The sequence below is a fragment of the Streptopelia decaocto genome (assembly GCF_964273445.1).
Source record: "Streptopelia decaocto genome assembly, chromosome: 1".
NCBI classification, from domain to species: domain Eukaryota; kingdom Metazoa; phylum Chordata; class Aves; order Columbiformes; family Columbidae; genus Streptopelia; species Streptopelia decaocto.
Genome location: NC_138663.1, coordinates 44,240,370 through 44,263,128, shown reverse-complemented (window position 1 = coordinate 44,263,128; position 22,759 = coordinate 44,240,370). Strand labels below are relative to the sequence as shown.

At 37.3% G+C, this 22,759-nt stretch overlaps 1 protein-coding gene across 16 annotated transcripts in view; it reads right to left on the bottom strand.

The window, feature by feature from the left end:
• The window catches only part of ANKS1B (ankyrin repeat and sterile alpha motif domain containing 1B), a gene marked incomplete at both ends in the record, with an annotated part of 433,162 nt that overhangs the window by 176,939 nt on the left and 233,464 nt on the right, over nt 1-22,759 (bottom strand). For 12 of the 16 annotated variants that reach the window (XM_082076097.1, XM_082076088.1, XM_082076098.1 and 9 more), the window contains one exon: nt 20,560-20,760. In XM_082076097.1, coding sequence (XP_081932223.1) covers nt 20,560-20,760 — 201 coding nt within the window. Of the gene's footprint in view, nt 1-20,559; nt 20,761-22,759 lie in introns of those variants that run through there. The other 4 variants (XM_082076086.1, XM_082076094.1, XM_082076095.1 and 1 more) reach the window with 1 other exon arrangement.

Sequence of the window (22,759 nt, the reverse complement as noted above, 5' to 3'; positions counted from 1 at the left end):
GGTCAGTTTAAAAAGGAGTCCGAACAGACTCCTAGTCCCACTCTACCTGTTTTAAAGATCTCTCTCTGCTTCACATTCAGCTCTTCCAGAAGTGAACCTAAAGTAAACAGTGCCATCAAAAGCTTTTCAAATACTGATATTCAAATGAACATATAGTCACAGACCTTTCACACAACAGCAACAGTTAATTAAAGTATAGTGATAATTGAACAATACCAATAGCTGGGACAAGGATCCTTGTAGGAAGAATTTATGCTATTTTTATCCTCTCTTCCTTATAGCACTGATTCATTATAACCAACACAATTGTCACATGCAAATTAGCTGCACAGATAAGGTGGCAATTGAAAAAATTACCTCTGATGTCACACTTGGCCCACTTAATTACTAATGCTGTTGACCCAACTCTGCCTATTTAGTCATAACAATTCAATAAAATAATTATTAATACTTACCTAAATTACATCTTAATGTCTTGAATGTATATTGTAAAGATAATTTCACTTCATTTGAGTAATGAAAATTCCAGAGAGTCTATATTGTACCATTATTCAGATTACTTGAGATAAATGCTAGTTAGCTTAGATGCTAAATTTCTCAAAGGACCCACTTTAAAATCAATATTACTATGAGCTAATTAACAGACTTCTGAATTCTCAGAAAAATATTCCCTTCTCCAATAAGTGTGTAAGTTTGGGGAGTGCAGGAAGGGGCAAACATGATATTTTCAGACATAACAAAAATGCTGAATACCTGCTCTGCATGTTAACATGGAGATCTGTTTAACCTTGGATAATACTGGTGTTTTTGTAATAAATGTAAACACTCTGTTCACCTCCCAGAATGATTCACAGAAGTATTTCCTTCCTCGTATTTTATTAACTCTAGTCATGCTGTTTAAAATGTGAGCCAACCAAATCAGGCTGGAGAGCACAAAACACAGAGTCAAAGACTTTGAATGTAAAATTCCAGGCATGATCCATGTCTTAAAAACAGATTATTCACGGAAAGCCTCTGTGAAATAGCAGCAAGGAAAACATATGCTGAAAAAAACTTAAGCCTTCCCACTCTTATGCCCCAAAGTTACAACTGAGGTCTTGGAAGCCCTTGTTCATCTCCTGCCTGCAGCTGAACCCCACTCACACCAGCAGCTTTGCCTTTAGGCTGCTCGTGTTCAAGCTCGCCATTCTGAGCAGATGGGGCAGCTTGGAAACCACGTCAGACCTTCGAGTGAGCCTAGAAAGTAGGTCCTTCTCATAGATGCCATCAGAGCTTGATCTGGTAGGAAATCTCAGGGCATTCCCAAGGCAGAAACAGAGGAGCATGGCACGAATTGGCAGCTGCTCTTTCTTAAAAATATGACGGAATGAGGAAGAACGGCTTTATCTTTCTTTCTCATAGCCCAGCCCAGCCATTAGAAGATTAATGCAGAAGGCAGGAGGTCAGATTCATGTGTCCTTCTCAAACTCAAGTTACCTAAAAAGAGAGCAAGCTATGCAACAGCAGATAGGAAAAGGCATGGGATTGAGGAGGAATCATTTACTGGTCCTGCTGAAACTAAATTACTGTGAAGTTTAGCCAGTAAACCAGAAAGGAATATTTTACTTTAGATCAGTGACAGCTGGCTGTGGTAAATCAATCTTCTTGTGCTGTTGCTAGAAATTTTTCTGGTTTACATCCAGTGACTGCCAAATATAAAAAGCAGAGAAAAAGCTAAAAAATCAGGACTTTCTATTTCTTTCAGCCAAGTATCTTAAGTTCTGAGCTACAGACTCATGCTTCTAGTGCATACTGTAATTTGAAAGAAAACAGTGAGCCAGTTGTCCTCATCCAAAGGGATGACCTGGATGTCAAGATCCAGGGAGAAGCATGAGAAATCCAGCCTTCTAAATCATGTCTAATACAGGGCTGCAAAGAGTGGCAAAGCTTTCAGATATAACTCCTTCTTTGTAGTATCTTACTGGCTTCCACTGCTTAGTGTTGCAACCCCATTTCTTAAATGCCTTTCTCTTCCTATTAAGTTACGTAGGGTCTTGTGTGCCTAATTCAATTGTAGGGATCCCACTCCCAGAGACAGGAACTGTAAAGTTAAGCATGGTGATGCTCACCATTGCTGCTGCTAACTGCATTTTTAACACATTCTTGGATGGCTCATCTGGCTGTTCAGAGTCCACTGTGTGCACTGCAAAATGAAGGCACTGCCTAACTTGGCAAGTACCCAAACCATTTTCAGGACCTAGCTGCTAGAAATTGGAGGCTGTTAGGTCAACTGAACTTGTTTTGTTTAACATTACTAAATATAATAAAATACTAAGCGGCTCCCAAAAATGAGAAATACTGGAAAATGAATAGTGTTTTCTATGTGTCACTGATTTGCTATGTTTGTATGCATTTCACATTCCACCATGCTGCTTTTGATCTGTAGTGGTGACACAAGGGTAAAAGGTAAAAGAGCTTGTAAGCTAACAAGGAATTGGAATATACTAACTTTCTAGAGGTGAAAATTAAAAGGGTGGAGGGAAAATAGACAGTCAGGCTTTGATGCTAAATACAGTGTTAAGTTGAAACCCATTTTAGCATATTCCTACAGATATTGTTTGCTAAGGCAGGCACAAAGAATAGCAGGATTGAATGAGGTATTGTTGTCTCCCACTGCACACAGATGAGATTTCTGCTACATGTGATTTTTTTCTTACACAAACCATTGTGATTTATTGCCACAGGATGTAGAGGGATATTACTAGCCAGGTTTCTGAAGCCCAAGAAGTAAGAGGAGATGGCCTCCACTTTCTTCGAACCCCTTCTAAAAATACGGGAACATTTGATTAAGGGTTGACAATTTTCTTTTCTTTCTTTGCCTGTTCCTGTAATTCATTTCGCATGGGAAGTGGGCTGTGTTTTTCTTATCCCTTCCAATTCAGCAGCCGGGCGGCTGGCTTTGCGGGCCCACTCCCGTCACCACGGCAACCAGCAGATCGCTGTGATGTGATCCCACATGCTTTATGTCACTGCATGGTGCTATTGTTCTCCAGTAACGATTTGGGAGACGCATTTTCCTATTCTCATAAGGGAAGATTAATTATCATTCCACTGGATGGTCATCCCGTGTGTCATGCGTGGACTATGGCATCACATCAGGATGCATTTTGCTTTACATGTAGTGATTTCAAGAACGATTGGTTTGTGCCACGAAGCCTACGCTCATTACCAAGCAGACACTGCCTCTCAAAAAAAAAATGCTAGAGAATCTGAATCAAAGCTGTTGTTCCCAAGAATCATTAGTATGACCCTCTGAGGTGTATCAAAGGTCTCTGTAACTCATTAGTTCAGTAGCTCTGCTAGTGGCCAAAACTGCCCAGAAAAGCAAAATATATAAATAATCTGTCTTATATAATTTTTTTTCACTCTCACCTTTGGGTTAATTTCAAGTTAAGCATATGGGCATGTAGCTACGCTAGAGACTAAGTGCTGGATATACAGCATGCAGAAGACCTGATTTTGCTAAATACAAAACCACCACAGATTTTAATGTATACATAAGGCTCAGCTGCTCTTTAGCATTTGGAAGAAACTGATTTACCATCCCTTTCCTAGACTGAAGCAAATCATCCCTGCACTGCAAAGCTTATTTCTTATTTCTTTTTCTTTCTGCAGAGATGGCAGAAGCCCTGGACCAGCCTTCTTACAAATTAACTTTAGAGTGATATATTCCACAAGAATCAAAGTAAGACCAGTGCCTTCAAAACTGTGATATGATGACAGGCCTAAATTTGTAGAGTGCATGGAAAAAAGGATACTTAGAATCACAGGACAGTTTGGGTCAGAAGGGATCTTCAAAGATCATTTAGTCCACTCCACCTGCAATAGGCAGGGACATCTTTCATGTTGCCCAAAACTCCACCCAACCTGACCTTGAACATTTACAGGGATGAGGTATCCACAGTTTCTCTGGGCAACCTACTCCAGTGTCTCACCACCCTCATAGTAAAAAAAGTTTTTCCTTATATCCAATTTAAATCTCTCCTCTTTCAATTTAAAACCGTTGCCCTGTGTCCTGTCACTACATGCCCTAGTAAAAAGTCTTTCTCTGTCTTTTCCTGTAAGACCTCTTTATATATTGGAAGGCCACAATAAAGTCTCCCTGCAGCCTTCTCCAGGCTGCACAACGCCAATTCCCTCAGCCTTTATTCATAGCAGAGCTTCCATCCCTTTGATAATTTGTGTGGCCTCCTCTGGACCTGCTCTAACAGGCCTGTGTTTTCCTTGTGCTGTGACTCCAGAGCTGGACACGGTGCTCCAGGTGGGGTCTCAGGAGGGGCAGAATTGAGGGGCAGAATCACCTTTCTTGACCTGCTGGCCACTCTTCTTTTAATGTAGCCCAGGACAGGACTGGCTTTCTGGGCTGCTAGAGCGTGTTGCTGGCTTGTATCCAGTTTTTCACCCGCCAGTATCCCCAGGTCCTTCTCTGCAGGGCTACTCATAATTGATTCATCCTCCAGTCTATACTGATGTGAGGGGCTGCCCCAACCCATGTGCAGAACCTTGCACTTGGCCTTGTTGAACTGCAATATGTTCACATGAACCCACTTTCAAGCCTGTCAAGGTGACATAATTTCTATGTATAAAGGGATATTTCACCCTCTGTCATTTGCTGATCCCTAAAACACTTGAACAAGGTATAACTGGAGAATAAGTCCAAAGAATGAGGGGAAGACATTCAACTTATGCTACATTTATCTAAAAATTAAAGGTTCCATTTCGGAAAACAACTGTGTAGCCACTGATATGTAAGAAGTGTACTCTGGAGTGATTCACTGATCATTGCGTTTCTTAATATTTTTTTGCCAACCCACAACAACATATTTTTAATATTAAACAGTAGCATTTAATGTAGCATGGTCTAGCTATTTCACCAATAATACAGCTACTGTCAACCAGAACCTATACAAAAACCTGTACAGAAATTTACTGGGTCTCATATAAAATATTAATTACTGCAGGCATCAAAATAGTTTGCCCAAAATTTTTACGAATCTTGCCATTGAACAATAACATTTATAATTCTGAAATATAAAAATAAACAAACATCCAATAAATAAACAAACAAATGCAAAATCAGATTTCTGGATGTGTGAGCCAGATAATAAACAGTCTGCTCTCTGTTCCCTTCCTCCCTTCAAATCTATTTTTCTCCCTTTGCAACTTATTCCCAATCCACATATTGTATTCAGATACAGTTCAAATAGTGTGCCCTTTCTTCCTGTTCACGTTCTCTGCTTTATTTACACATTTCTCACTCTTTTGCAAATATTCTTGTATTGTATATCTCAGATAAAACACAAAGGCAGTAATTAGTGTGACTATCATGGTTCTGTGTTTTGTACCCATAACTGAGTAGTTTGAAGTTACAAATACACAACATGACAGTTTTATACCAATCCATAAATTACTTGCATGTATAATGACAGGCATAATCTTTTACTGCCAGTGAAGATAAGAAAAAAGGTCATGCATTTGAAGAAGTCTGTTCTCAGAAATATAACTATGTATCTTGTCTCCAAACAAAGCAAGTACTAGCTATGAAGCTTAAAGTCACATATTGGTCTCATACAGACAGTCCTAGCATCTTGATAATAGCCCTTTGAACTATTCTTCCTGCCTTGCAAATAGTATTTGGTTTCAAGAATCTTCTATGTAAACGTAAACTTGTTTTGTTATTTATCTGAGGGGCTGATTATTCTTCCCATTGATGTGCTGCATTTTCTTAAGAATCCAAAGTAACACGTTCAAAATTAATGAGAGGGCAGCTTGATATATTCTTAGGGTAGTATTACTCGTATGCAGACTGATCCAGTCCCAGAACAGTGTGGAAGGGTTCTGCAATGCTGCTGCACAGCTGATTGTCCAAGTAAACATGTTGGGACACCTGCTGTCAGAGTCCAGCAATCTGACACTGGTGCTTCACATCCCTCAGTCATAGGAAACCTTCATGCAAGTCAGTCTCCTCGTGTGGCACCTTCCCTTCTGTTGCTACAGCAATGAGCGTTTCCATCAACCCATGTCCTACAACAAGGATACTGCACTCCACAACTAATGTTTAAGTAGCCTTTGGGACCTCTCCCTGCCCAAATTCAAGCAGTTATTTTATTAATGCTTTGCAGATTCCTTTGTGAGCAAGCTAAGCTTTTTCTAGTTTAACTTTCTTTGTGATAAATGTTCCTAATGGTTCCTGATTAACACCTGTGAGTCTTCTGCCTTTAATATCAAGTCCAAACCAGACCACTGCTACCAACAAGCTGAATATTAAAACTGTGTGCTCCTAACCTCATGACACAAGATTGTGGAAGACTGTAACTTCACTTAGTATAATTTCTATATTTCAGTATACTTTCTTAAAAGTTACCACAATTAATAAAACGTACAATAACAGCTGCTGATCACCACTACACATCAAAGGAATGTTGCAGAGTCATGAAGCTACAAAATACCAGAACAAAGACTGTTCAACACTGGCACACCACCCTTCACCCCAGGATACATATTCTACATGGCACCATACACACACTATAATTATATTTATGAATAATCCATGAATTCAGTGCAAGGGGATGGATGGTACTTACAAATAAGTTAGCTGATATTTCTTTTTTTAGCCTTTATCATTCTCTGTGTGGGTCCATGTCTTTTATATATAGTTTTTCATTGAAGACCTCACCAGTAAGAATGACTCACTTTCTGTGGACTTTTTATAGACTTGCATTGAAATAATATTAGACAGCCCCAAACCAGGAATTAATATATTTTATGAGACCACTTGAAGACAAGGTGGCATTTTTACACTCATTATACAGGTAAAGAATTTAAGTAGGACAAATTAGGGCCAGAACTATTAGTTCTAAATCTATTAGTTTTCAGTGTCTAAATGCAGGGATTGTTTTCTTCCATTTCAATGAGTATTTAGTATGTATATACATATGTAGTCAAAGGACAACCATAGTCAAATTCAGTTTTAGTGGTGAATACTCACACTACAGCAAATCCAAATTCTGTTCCTTCCCTTGCACGTGTATCAAAGGGTTTTCAGTGCAACAGTTTTAGCAAAAAAGCTTGTCACAATCTGTAGCTAGCTCTCTAGATAAATCAGCAGCCTGAGACACCTTAGAAAACAAAAAAATCTGAATAATATGGTACTACCCAAAAACAAGACAGGGTCTTACACTTTTTTCATTCCAAAAGATGGTTACTTTTTTCATGTATAGCTGCCTGGGCACTATTTAAATTGGCTTTTTTATGAACTGTAACTAGGATTTATTTTTTGTGTAGGGCTTATAGTTCAACCATAGTCAAAAATCCTGGAAAATCATGCTAGGGCTTATTTTGGGGGTAGGTCTTATTTCTGGAGAAACAGGGTACAAAACATGCTGGAGAGCACGACCAGCTTTCTCCAAGGTGTCAGCTTAAACCCAGCCAAGCAAACTGGCTCTCACTGAGCACCAGCTGTGTTGGGCCAGAGCTGTCACCCAAAGAGTGACAAGAATATCTCTGTGAAAACCAGTCAGTTAAATGTCCCTCTGATTTTGTCCAGGACTCCCTAACATGTTTTAAAATAACTTAGATGTGAAGCAGAAATCCTCCATCCTCCTCTTGGTTTTCTTTTGCTTCCCCAGTTTCTTCTTCCTTTCCTTTCCTTTCCTTTCCTTTCCTTTCCTTTCCTTTCCTTTCCTTTCCTTTCCTTTCCTTTCCTTTCCTTTCCTTTCCTTTCCTTTCCTTTCCTTTCCTTTCCTTTCCTTTCCTTTCCTTTCCTTTCCTTTCTTCCCCTTCCCCTTCCCCTTCCCCTTCCCCTTCCCCTTCCCCTTCCCCTTCCCCTTCCCCTTCCCCTTCCCCTTCCCTCCCTTCCTTTCTTCTTTGCTTTGGAGACAAAAAAGACACACAGTAATTTCTACTGAGGAAAGAGGAAATGAAGAAAAGGAAGAGATGGGGAACACAAGAAGAGTCCAGTCTGCAGAGATGCTGAAGCAGGGAGAGAGATCAGAAACACAAATGTATTTTGGGAGAGAGGGTCAGACACAGAGAATCTCAGAAATACAGAGAAATGAATAGTGGCACCCAAGCAGCTCCAGGAGAGACAAGAGGAATGCTAAGAAACAGTTTCTGCCATGGGTTTGGCTTACAGAACCAATAAAATGCATGATTTCAAGATTAAAGTAATGACAAAATGCATATATCTAGCCTATGAACCAAAAATGTTCCTGATTCATTTTGTTTGGGGTGCAAAAATATTAATAAGTATTAAATACTTTTGTTTGCCTGCACTATTTTTAGCTTGAGTCCAATTGTTGCCACCGAATTTATCCAGAACTTAACTGAAGGTATTCAGTGAGATTCCTCAGGCATTCTGGTTACCACTGGCTCCCTCCTGAGAAACTGTGCTTTACAGCTACAGGTACTTAGAAACCTGAATGATGAAAGGACAGACACAAGCAGATAATTGGCCACAATATAGCCCTTAATATACAGGTATTTCTATCCCAGTATCCTCTCTTTTCATATATGTGGGCCAGCAATATTATGTAATTTCCTAGCCAGATAATTAAGGGAACAGAGAAGCACCTTCCCCAAACTCATAATGCAAATCAAACGCTGACCTCAGAAAAGACCCTTAGATATTTTGTCCTGTGCATTTTCCACAGACCAGGCTGCTTCTGCATGTCCTAGCAAGTGTTTTCTTTATTCTCTTTTCTCCTGAGTCTCCACTTGTTATTGTTCAAGAAGAAAGAAAATCAGCATGAATTTTAAACGAGTACATATATGAATCAAGATGCTATTATATACATAACAGAGTTAAGAGTTGGAGAGAAATCAAGCCACACAAGCAGGAACAGCAGAATTTGCTGACAAAAAGCCTGATATTTTAGGGAACCAAAGATTTGTCTGTATCTGGGTTCTTTGACATAATATTCCACTCTTGCTGCATAAAGTTATTTTTCTGGGCAGAACGTGAAGATCTACTGTTTCTACAGGTAATAAAACAAGTACTTAAAAAATCAGAACGTCAGGAAGTAAAAAGTTCATGGACAGAATAGACACATTTCCAAATTCCAGGAGAGATGGAAAATGAAATAAAATAACTTGCTTTGTCAATTCATAATTCCTTTCTGGCAACAAGAGGGATGCCTAGGGAGTTCAGAGAAGCTAACAGAACTATAATATTCATACTATATTTAAAAATGGATCAAGGCTAAAAACCAACACAGTACTGTGCAATTTTTTATCTTAACACAGCATGGCAGTTAAGAACTAGTATTTCTTTATAAACACCACCTTAACTTCAAGAAGTGGGCTTTCTATGTGATTAAAAGGGGAGCTGTTTGGAGAAAGCACACCTGAAGCAGTGAAAAAGCTGTTAAACACTGTGGCTACCGAAGAATAGAATCTATCAGTCATTTCAGAGCTTTTAAGGGCTGTAACCAGCTGCACGTGTTTTTAGCATGAGCTATAAGGTTCCAGTGAATAAGATGCAGATTCTTACCACCCTCTTCCCAATTGCAAAAGGGGATTGTGCACAGAAGGCCACTCTTTACCAATTCATGGCTGCTAACTGGGCAGTCAGAGAAAATACTGTTTGGTATTTATATCAGAAAGGTCATTTGATAGGTGTTTATCCAGCATGCTTTTACTTATGCTTTTCTAGTTTTTCATATTTAAACTGACTGTTAGCCCTTGTATCCACAATAAGCTTATCCCTCCACATCTGCCACCTGGGCAAATATTTTGGCTTTTATATTTCAAAACTTCCATCTAGTTCTGGTTGTTGGATCAAAAAATTTTCAAAGAATTATTATCCAGTCAAAGACTTTCAACACAAATCTAGAACAGGTATGGTATGTCTTGCAAATTTAATCCATTGTTGTTTCCATTTATAATGCTCTTAAATCATTTGGTTTCAAATAATTCAATAAAATAATGCACAAGATAATAATAAACATCTGAAACATGAGATTTCAGTTAAGTCATGGGTTTTATGTACAAGTGTATGTACCATCAGCTTCATCAGTACCAGCCAGCCTAAAACAAATACAGTATATTTTTGCATGGAGATTTTATCCCATCTGCACACTAATTTGAGCTTAATGAGGGACAGCAAAAGATACAGAATATAATTCATTTCATAGTGAAGAAAATGTGTTTTAAAGTCTACAGTAGTATATACTATTTCGGGAGTAAAATAGCATCACTTGTTTTCCTGCAAATATATTTCAGTCGGGAGTGGACTAGGACCAGAGACCAGGTGAGAATTTAATTGTGAGACCTTGTATTTACAATGAACAAAAGCTCATTTTTAAAACAATAAATTATGCTTATGTGAAATAAAATCATAGTTAAGGCAGTTTGCTTTATTTGCACAGGGCCTTCAGCAGTTGAAGGATATATCTTTTTTCCCATTAAAAGTCAAGAACATCAACTTTTTTTAGAACTGAATCTTTGCCTAGACCCATGTAAAACATGTATGCAAAGTTTTTGGAGGTGACCTTTGATGCACAGTGCTCAGCTTCTGAAAAATTGTGATGAAAGTGTTTCTAACTGAATATATTCATTTGTCTAAAGTAAACATCTGAAGTGTTATCCTTTTACCTTTTCTAACTCTTCATAACTTTGCTTCTAAAATGCAAATGCAAATGAGAAGCATGTTTGGATGTTAAAGTACTATAGAGAGATAACACAATTCTAGTGTTCCAGGTGAACAACACTAGACAAGTGTAAATCACTACTGAATGAAGAGAGAAGGCAGTTTGGGGGGGTCTCATCATTGTTTCAAACATCCATTGGGCTAAGGTTGTAAAGTCATTAAGCAATTAAACATTAGAAAAATAAAAGAAAGTTTTATTTTTAACTACTAATTCCTTGAAATGTGTGCTTGTGCATACTCAGATCTCACTACACTGAATGAGGAAGGAATTTTGAGGGAGACAGATTAGTAGATAATCCTATGATTGAAGACTGTATCATAAGGCATATGAAAGTGAGGGATGAACTGAGGCTGCACAGGTACTGTAATTCTCAAATTTTTTATTTCTGAGCATGTGGAATTTCTCACCCTAATGAATTACCTTTTTGTGTAATGTGTGCCTCTGTGTGTGAGCGTATGTGTAAATAGGCAGAACAGACAGGACATTGTGCAGAATGTACAGTATGTTGATAAAAGCTTCAAGGGTTTCATTGCTTTTAAAAAAGGTTAAATGTACTGGTCTTGGTGTTGGCACCATAACCAATACATAGGCATGGGGTATGGGAGAAGGAAATATTCTCACCAATGTGTGGGCAAACAGAAGACCTCTAAACTGAAGGAGAAAATCTTTAGGTGCCCAGGAAATTCAGAAGTATTCAAGGAAACAATACCAGGAATGCCTTGCTTGCATGGCAATTCTGGTACATCACATAATAGAACAGCTTTTAAAAAAGTAGCTCTAGTTCTACTAACAAAATTAAGCTTGTCTTACTTGTTGAAATTTTTATTATTTTTGATAGAAGGAAAGCTTCTCATCTACATGATGAGAGGCACAATGCATTGAACAATGCATCTGTTTCTTTACTGTTTTCCCTTAAATATTCTGTTCATCTCCCAACTGCACAGTTACTTCATTTATTCTTTCCATTACGACCCATTACGACATTCTGTTCACTTTCCCATTTTCTCCCCACCAGACCTGGTACAGACGATGGTAACTATCTGTTGCTAATGACATTGCCATCCATTTCCTTCTTGAATAAGGCACTACTTGTATGGTGAAAGGTTGAAGACAAAGAGGTCAAGAGTCTGGAAATCTATACTGAGGATGAATCCTGTGATCTGAAATATATATTGGTACTATGTTTGTATTTTAATTGTCCTCTATTAATTCATTCATTCTCCAGGAGTTGTCAAAGATGATTGATAAAGGATCTAGTATTTCCTCTTCAGTTTCTTAAGACTTTTCATCAAACATCACCTAACCTAGATGATTCAGATCTTTTATCTCTCTCTCTTCCTCTCCCTCTCCAGTGTCTCAGTGGTCTTCATTAACACTATATTTCCCTAATTCTCATACTTTGTCTTTATGCTAAGACTAAAATGACTCTTATCTGACATTCTTAATATTCCTTTTAGCTGTAGCATATTGAAAAAACCTTTTCTGAATGTATTCTACTCACATAGTTAATGAAGTGTAATTTTCTCGCCTACATTTTCCTTGTTGTATCTTGGTTATTTACCTATTCTTTCATGATATATTCTCTCTTTATTTTAGATTGTTTCTATTTTGTTTATCTGTATTAACACTTGCTCATATAACTACCCAAGCTCTTCTTACACCACCTAGTCTTCCTTCATAAAGGATAACATGTCCAAGAATCCTACGTTTATTTCTAGTTACCCCTTAATCTTTACCTGATAACTCCTTTGGAATCCTACAATGTAATTATCTGTAATCAAGCTCCCCCATACTGCTGTGTTTTTCATATATCTTTAACTTGGTCACGGAAGTCTGTTATTGCTTGAGATTAATCTACCTGTTGCTCTAGATGCCGTTTAATTATTTCTTGTTGGACAATATTGTTCAAAACAGTAATATACACAACTGTATATTGTATTCCTTTTTAAATTCCCTTTACTGTTTGTGGGTTTTCTCATTTTTATTTTATTAAGAAATATTCCCATATGAAATAACTAAGAATAAACTGTAACTTTCTACTACATACAGACCAGTGTTTTTAAGTCTACCATTCCCTTCCTTTGCAAAGCTTTCCATTATTTACCTACAATGTAAATACAATCCTTTGAATGTTCAGTTTTTCACCCCGAAGAGTAAAAACTCAGACTTTCTGCCTCTTTTAACCTTTAAACGTTTTGTTACTTTTAATGACTTTTACATATTATCATGTTTTTCATATCTTTCATAAATTATGAGGAATAGCATTATACACATCATTCTATAAACAAACATTTCTGCCTCTTGAAGATTTAGGATGGTCCTTTTCAGTAAAAATATCAGCTGGTTTTTGCCTTAAATAAACACTTAGCATGAACATTATATCAGCATTACATCTCTTATCAGTTATTAAAATGTCATGCTTTGTTATACCATTATTAGAATTTTCACTTGCTTTATCAACCTAACTTTCAGATGAAGTATTTTCTACTAGTTTATCATAAACTTTTATTTGGGGCCAATAGACAATTCCTCACATGCAGTCTCAGAATACAGTTCATCAGTGTTTGTACACTGAGATGAAGGCCAGACTCCGCACTCGGTGGGCTTTTAGCTCAAGTACATCATTTTACATTAACATTCAACATATTGTTAGAACAGATGGGACTAATTCCAGTCCCCAAGCACCATACTCACAGATTAAGTAGTTTAACTTCTAGTGGTGGCTGTACACGCAATGGCTTTCAACGTCTGGATTTGGCTTTCTGTCCTTAGTGGGGGCAAGCCTGAGCCCAGTACATTGATATGTACATTGGATAAGTTCTTTTGTCTCAGACTGCTGTAGAGTGAGCTTTCCAAAGAGGTACATACGCACTGGATGTCACTAACCTGAGTGGTAGAGGTGAGTGGAAGGGTATTGCACTGCATATACTGGCACCTAGATTGTCTACTAGGTGTACAGCCTGAAGTCCAGCCGGTGTGCCTTGCATGTACAACCTTGTGTGGAGTAAAATTTAAATAGAGATCGACAAATATTCCAGAACAACCAGAGAAACCCTCACCTGAAGGTTAACTTAGCAGAACCTGGCACACAGGCCAGTGGACCCATCCCTGATTATACCTACAACGTACAACTGTTGAGACAGATTTAGATGAAAACATACTCCCTCTTCCTCTCAACGATTCCACCATACCCAGGATGCCTTAATTAAGTCAACAGTCTGAGGATGAGTTCTTTATGAATCAGTTGTTCAAGTGAAACACACAAAAATTCTATCTTGTTTCTCTTTCCTCTGTTGAACAATCTTATTGCCAACATTTTCATAAAGTCCTTTGTCAAGTGCAGGATCAGTCACCAGCATGCATCACCTGACTCTCCCTCCCTCCCTCCCCTCCTCCATATATAGATTATACATATGAAGCAGATTTGTCTAAAATCCCTTTCTTTCCACTGGGGAATGTGCACTGCCTCTCCAGATCTGCATGCACTCACACTGGATGATGAAGAATGGTCTGAGACCTCAAGACAGAAAGAGCAAGCAATTATTTACACATGCAATATTGAGGAGTACATTAATAAGTCCGCCCATCTCTCAACCCATTTGAGGAATACTATGACAGAAGTGTTAACTGGATCATGTGGAATCGGATTATTTGTTAGACCTGCTGCTATTGCAGGATGACAGGTCCAGTCTTCAGCTCAGGCACCCACTTGAGCTCTCCTTTGCAGGTTTTATAGTAAGAATCCCTACTAGGATGAAAAAGAAGATCTTGAAGCCTCAGAGCTTGATGTTCTGAGAGAGGAGAAAAACCTCTAATAAAAATACTTTGTGTTTCCTTTTTGATGAACACGAATGAATTCTAGCCCAAACTGAGCTATCGAAATTTTTGTGTCTACATGATAGCTTAAGGAGACCAAGTAAAAATATCAATAAAGCCTAGACAGTGATTCAGCTGACCAGATGAATCTACTTTAATTTATCCTAAAATAAGTACCCTAATAGTTAGTCAGCCAGTCAGTTAAATAGCATTCTATGCTCCATTGGCTTCAGTGGCTGATTAGATGCTTCACCTAGTTGCCCACAGATATGACTTTAGAATCATTTGAGGTGCTGCAAATGTACAGTGCCTGGAATCCAGCTGAAGCTCCAGATGTATATGAGTTTTCCATAGATCCTTTATCATATACTCCAAGCCTACGCAGATGTCTCAGTCATCTCATGTGATTCCAATACGTGGGCAACTGAACTGAGTCCTAAAAATCTACTGACCGGTACACCAGTAGATGTGTATATTTGAACTTTAACTCTGCCCTACTCTATGTTTGGCTAACAGGTTGGACCAAGGGAAGAGTTGGTCTGCCTCAGGAGCCACAGTTGCAAAAGGTTACTGAGATGAAGGAAAGGGAGAGAGCAGAGTGACCAAGAGCCACTTTGCTCAGGGAAGAAGCCAGGGCCACACTGGTACTGAGAGGAACACCACATTTTTAGTGTCATGTTCTGTAGTTCTGCCATGAAACTAAAAGCAAGTCCTGGACTTTGCAAGTAACAGCCAGATGAGGAGATTGAAACTTGCGTTTGCCGGCATATATTCTAAGATTTTACTAGATGTACAGAAAATATTAAACCACAGCTTATTCCAGCATCAGTGGGACTTAATATTCCTTCTACTCTGCTAAAAATGTGTCTTGCTGCATATCACTGCCTGACAGTTCTAAGGTTCCCTTAAACAGTTCTTCATTTCTGAGTAAACTGCACACAGACAATACTTTCTAAATGTTCTTACACTTCAGATGATGCATGAGTGCCCTGATGAGTCTGTGCAGCAGCTGTTATGGGCCTGGATAGCTCAGAGCCTGGGTGTTCCAAAGGTTATCTGCTCTCCTAAGCACATTAGGACTAGAACCCTTGTCAAACATTGGCCTCCTTTTCATCATTGCAGCACGACTAATTTAAGAAAGGTGTTGGCAGACTGACTCACCCTTTCAAGCTTTCACCTAATGCCCAAATCATCAATCACTGTACAGGTATTTTTGGATAAAAACTGTGGTGGTCTCTTCAAGTACAGGACTTGGAGTCAATGCACATAAAGAATTTATTTCACATGTATTTCACTCTAGAGGAATAAAATTGCTTCTCTCCTTTATATTTGATACAGAGTTTAAGATCCCCTAGAGAGAATAAAGGCAAGAAGAATTACTGGGTGTTCCAAGACAGCTAATCCCAGAAATGACACCTGTGAGAGGGCAGTCTCCAGATAAACTTCAGCTGACTAATGAAACAAAGAAATAAATGAAAAAAGAAAGAGAGAAAGAGAGAAGGAGGAAAAAAAGTCAAAACTGAACTCAAAACTAAATCCAAAACAGGCACCTAAGGAGAATTGAGAGGGTAGTCCATGCCTAGCACTGTGAAACCAGGTAAATACTTGCTCAGGTAAGTTCGCAGGATGAACACAAACACAGAAAATTATTAGAAAGAAAATAAATTCATTTGCAACTAAGATAATAGGTGGAAAGTCAAGACATCTCTACTCAGTCCCTAGACATGTCACAAGCTCCTTGTGACCCACAACATTTAAGATTCATTTCAGCTGCGTAAGCATCAGGACTCTAGAGCTGTCTGAGATGCTTGGTGGTATCACACCTGGACTCCACCTGCTAACCATGAAGGGGCTGGCTGTCCTCAGTAATAATGTCAGCTCTGTCTGGATCTCCTGGATTCGCCACAGTATCCCAACTGGTACTAGATAGCCACATTTAAGCAACTGAATTGATCTGTTAAATGTTATGCTAGTGGCTATTTCAAGAACTAGTGCCTCTTATCTCAAATTTATAGGCAGTTTTAAATTCTGCCCTGCAGTCACTCTATGCCTCAGTTTCCCAACAGTGAAAAAGAGAGAATTTAAAAAAATACTTGGGCAATACTTCGATCCTCAGGCGATGCAAGACATTTAAGTACTTGAAGGGGTAGAAGTGCATGCCTGTAAGTACACAGCAGCAATGAAAGTCTCCTGTCTAACGCCATTTCAGATTATTAACTGTTACTACTGAACAATATTTTGGAATGTCAAAAAATATAGTAAAATGCTTCATATTTTTCTGTTAACTCATTTTGTTTGCCCAGTCCCTGTTTCTCTCATACAGTGTTTTATAAATCTTTTTAAGATATATTATCTTCATCAAATTGCAATATTAAGCAAGTGATAAAATTTCAGAATATCTTAAACAATTAGAACAATGTATAAATAAATAGTCATACACAGTCCTTAATCAGAACTAGTCCCCACTGGGTAGTTATTTGATTGAGCTGCTTTTATCTCTGTGAATCCAGAATGAAGTCTTTGATGAAGCCTCAGAGTTGTAGAAAGCTGCATGCAAGGACCTAGTAACCTCGCACATTTGTATATTTTCATCTGTTTCTCAGCAATTTAACTTTTTTTTTCCCCAGCATACTAAGTTATGTCGGCCTGCTAGTCTGCATAAAGATTATAGCTTCTCTCAGGAATGTCCATGAACCTATGTATCAAAAGATGATAATGGATTCATTAGGTTTCCTTATCGTTTATATCTAGTTTATATGCTGTAATTTATGACTGATCTAATTGTTTTCTTGTCGTTTAAAATTAGTTTAAATGCAAAACAGCATTTAACACTGTGAAACTGCAGTATCATCTGCATCTTCTAACACAGAGTATCTCTGCATAAAGGCACTACAAATTTTTACATCTGAAGGACACTGCAGCCTATTATACAACACATGATCAAAGTTAATAATGATTGCATATGTTTATATAGATATGCAAGTATGGTTCTACTCCTACAAGCGCACATGAACTAAGTTTTGAGAGTGAATCTGCCTCGGGCCTACTAGATGTTATGCAAGTGTAATTCCTGCACGACACTAATAATAGGTAGGAATTGCACTTGCTATGTGCGCAAACACTCTGTAAGTAGAAATAAAGTAGTTCACAAAGACAGATCTAGTTTTTTAATACTATGTTTCAAGCTATTTTTAAAACATATATTGATGAAATGCAGAAAAAATATTCACACTGTGAAATGTGAGATGTTTCTTACTATAACGTCCACACACTTCAGGTAATAGAAACAAATCTATCTAATTCTAAGCACAGCCTCGTGAATAACTTTTCTAACGCCCAAGGGGAACTAAACACAAAGAGTTAATTTCTATGATCTAATGAATGATTAACCGTGAAATCTTTTTAGCTGAAAATCATCTTTTAATTAGAATGCTAATTTAATTAATAGAATTTTGCTGTTGAGAGTAGTATAAATAGGATATATTTGTTCTCAGATGTATGTTATTCCATGGACATTAATTATATCATTGTTATATTCCCTCTTCTGTTCTGAACACCTAGTAAGACCTGTACTACTAAATCATACTTAATAGGAGTTGTTGCTTAGGCAACAGAATGAATAGATGCAGGTCAGAATGTGCTTACAGAAAAACAAAAGCAGGAGTATGACACAGAATAAAGAATAAATATGTCTAACTGATTTTTACTGCATTGAAGTATTAGAGTTGTTCAATGTAAAGTGCCTAACCTATCTGAAACACTTAATTTAGTAAGCCTATAAAATACAGCTTAATATGTAAGCCAGTTTAATAAAGGTAAAGCAGTTCTCTCATTAAGGAAGACTATCACATATTTAAGTTTGGAGTAATCTGATTTTTTCTCTTAGCATTGCAGGTCTTTCTCTCATATTCCTACAAAATTTTGAAGTTTAATTTTTTCTTTAACATTTTTGTTAGAATGGAAAATATTTTTAAAAACACTCATTTAAATTTTCAGGAGAGGCTTTCCTTACATAATGCTGATATATTAAAAAGAATGATAGGTAAAGAAATTAGTGTTTTCTGATCATTTTTATTTCCAGCAAAATATGGGAACTATTCAATTTCTGGTACAAAGAAAAAATAAAATATATAACAGCATGATGAACAGTGTGAAATCAATAAATTAGGAATTATTACTGAAATCATACATTTTTATTATTTGGCAATTTTCCAGCATTTTGCTTATCACTGGATTTAAGAGTCTAATATTCCATTCACATACGCACGCTGTCCCAACTAATATTAAAAGTAATTTGTATTTTACCTGTGATATTTATTTTAAAACAAATCACTTCAGAAAAGGTTTAAATTAAAATGACTGGAAAACACTAGCTAACACAGGCAGGCATAACGTAATCTGCCTGATACCTGAAGAGTTTGTTTTGTGTATTGAATAAGTGAATCTTGTGTATTATTTGTATGTTTACCTAAATATATTAATAAGAGAGGTAGGAAATGAAGTTTCATAAATTCCCCCAGATTGTGGTTCAGGCCCCTCCAGAGCCAGGGGACGACTGGAAAACCCTCTAGGACAGTTTCTTTGGCTTCTCTGGTGCACATCGTTTACCTGGTGTACCCCTGTGCATTTGTTATGCCACCTACAGCTTCTTGTGAACAATTTCCCTCCATAATCTCTTTAAGACTAAACAATCACCTAATTATGTAACTAACACCACAACATATATATATATACATATATATATATATGGTTATATTTTGGGAAGCTGTAGTTGAAATGCATTTTGAAATCTTTTTCTTTTTTACATTGCTGGGCTGACAGCACACCTTACACCTTTGTTTTCAAGAATATTGAAAGGTAAAGATTCTAATGATTTTTACTGCTATAATTAAAAGATCACATGGCAGCCATGTAAAAACAGTAAGGAACCTCTACACTGTTATAATGTGGAAATGGCAGAGATCTGTGCCTTAATTTTCTGATCAGTAACCCATTTGGCATATAATGATGTTGGCAAAAGAAATTAAATAGGAAAAATACAACTCGTGATGATTTTATAGTCATAATATCCATGTTGTTTCACTTCTGTTTCTTATATGCCAGGTGTAAGTTATGAAAAGTTAGAACTGTTCCAACATACACAGGGTTACTAAAAATGTCTTAAAATGAAGTAATTAATAATATTTTAAGCTCTGATACTTTATAAGAAATGTAGTCAGGGTTTTTGCAAGGGGTTCAAGGAATGGGAATACTGAAGCATGTAGAAAATGATTATATAACAGCCTGACAAGTAAGCTTCTCTCTTTACTGTCAATATTCATTTCAGTGGAAAGTTTGTGCATGACAGGTCTCTGTTACTTTACACCACATGGTAATACTGTAAATTCTGAACTACATAAAATTTTATTTCATTCAAATGTTCCTGATAAATGCCTAGAGTTAAAACATGCAAATGGAACTATTAAAAGGGATGCATTACTTTTCCACACGGGCACAGGTTTCAACAAGTGAATCCCATAGCCTGATTATTTAAGATGGAAAAACATTTAACTGAGGCATCTAGAATCACTTGCATAGAGAGCACATCTCATTAAATAATTTTCTGGTATTAAAATAGCTCTCAATGCAAGAATGTCATTGCATGTTATTTAATTATTATTACAATTATGTTAATGTTTAAATAAAAGCAATAAAATGATGTATTGCAGATAGGGGTGTCTACAGCTTTTACATACTGTGAAAATCCTGCAATGGATTAAAATAACTGTGCATTTTTATTTTTTAATGTGAAGATTGATGAGGGGGAGAGAGAACCTTAATATTCAGTTTTTCTTTTACTGTATTTCTAGCTAGAATATTTTGTAATGTGTACACATTGGAAGTTTATACAAGGACAGTTTATATATTAATTTAGCTAGACACAGAAAAGTGAAACACAAAACAGATCTTCTTAGTGCAATGCAGAATAGCTCCAAGGTTTTTATGAGCACATGAGAGACAGACAAAAAAGGCAGCTACAGTGTATATACACAGCTATGCACAGAAGATTTCTTACCATAAATTGCACATTGTCAAATCCATTAGCCAGCAAGTGGTTTTCATACTGAGGTAGCCCAATATTTTCCAACCATTGTCCCACTGTCTGGACAGGGCATCGGGGTCCTGTAGGAGGGTGAAGAGGGAGGCGTTTAAGCAACGAATAACCATCCACTGGATAATAGCGGTAGTCCTGGGCTGAGAGGTGGCATTGCCACATCGTGTTCCTGGGAAAGTTGGTATCAAAGGAGCCCGCCAGCTTCACAGATTAATGTTTTCAGCAAGCAGAAAAGTCAGAAGTAAAACATAGTTTACAGGGCAGTATATAGCGTAAGATCTGATCCTAGCTCTACATTTCTTAGTTATTAATCTTTACTACAGACCAGTACGTCATACAGTAGGGGAAAAAAAAAAAAAAGCATATCAAGCTGTCAGCTAAGCTGTTCTCCGTTATATGTGATTGTTGGAATACTCCACAATGAGCAATGCACTGCCAGCAGCAAGAATTCTTTTTATCAAGTACTCCTACACTCATCAGTATGCAGCTCCATGCTTCTTGCTCCCCCTCGCTCTCTCCCCTTCATTACCCAGCCTAGGCTACACCTCGCATTTTCAATAATAGCCATCAGATAAGGCAGATTTTTTTTTTGTCTGCAAGCTGTAAGCCTGCTGCTGCTGGTTCCTCCTACACACCCATCCAAGCGTCAATCTTGAATGATGAGAGCAGTCAAAACAAATGCAGAAAATAGCAAGATTCAAAAGCAACCTAGAGCACTTAAATCTGAAGAGAATCTTCATACCGGTTACACTTTACATATCTGTTTGTTGTAGATTTTTACGTTTCACAAGATGTTAAGAAATGCAATACATAAACTGTAGCCTATGGCATGGTTTGCTATGACTTCCCCTTCCCCTTTTATTACAAAATAGGTAGGGGTCTGCATCTCTGCTTTTATAATAGCAAAACCCTTTAATGAATCAATAATGAATACATTTCACAGTTTCTCTCCTGTAGTACAGTAAAAGACATAAACGGCACAATAATTTTGGTCAAAGTAATTAGATTATCTGCATGATTTCTTCAACCGTAAAATATTATACGACACAAGAAAACCTTCATGCGAACATATAATAATTCAACTTGAAAAGGTCACAGTTTCAAATGAATAATTAAAAGAATATTTTTACTGAATAAAATCTTAAGTTTATATCCTTTTCTTACAAAAATGTGAATGATAGCAGGCAGACATATAAGATTTGCATGATTTCTAGAAAGGATGTATATTTTATCAACTATAGCTGGAAAAAAATAATAAAAGATGATGAATTTAAAAAGAAAGCAAAGTTCATTTTCTGCACAAGAAACAAATACCTCATGATGTATTTTCCATCAATGTTCCATTTTTGAGACAGTTTCTCTCAAGATGGAAATATTTTACACCTTTTTTTCTGAGAGGAATATTTACTAAACTTTTGCTTTTCACAATGGGATCAAAGGATTTAGGAAAAAAGGCAGAAAATGGGTATACTCACGGTACAGTTCTAAGAATCCTGTCCAGTATAACTTCATTTATTGAACACACTAATTACTTTATTTGTTTTTCTTGTCCATTGTGAATCTCAAGCAATTACCATCTCTAAGGAGGAATTTAATTCCAGGCATAAGGAAATTCTATGTATCTGTCAAGGGCATCATTTGGGATTGATGATACTATGGCAGAAAACTGTTTCACAGAAATCTGAACCTACAGTCTGACCAACATGTTCTAATACAAAGTCTCTGCAAATGACATGCAGAGGCTCCCTGAGCAGTTGCAGAACAGACTTCAAACTTAGCTGGATATTTTAAATTAACGTTATAAGAGTTTCAACTCCAACCTAACTAGTCCTTGGACTAAAACTGGATGACCTTTCACTTTGGTATTGCTGCTCCATTATGTCTCTCAAAAAACTACTGAAGGTAGGTGCTGGTAAATCTGTAACTGCTGAAGAAACTTTTGGGGATTTTCCCAAGTATGTAAAAACAATAGCATAATTTATTTTTTTTAGATAAAGTAGATATACCAAATTGATAGGAATCTAGGTCTCCTGGAGATACAGATGCATCTGTTCACACCTGTCTGTAAATCTTTTTCTACTGTGAATCAATATCTTTGTACATAGATGGAGCATAATCCCTTCATGGTTGTGCCCAGTCAGTAGTAGGGCTGTAAGGAGGA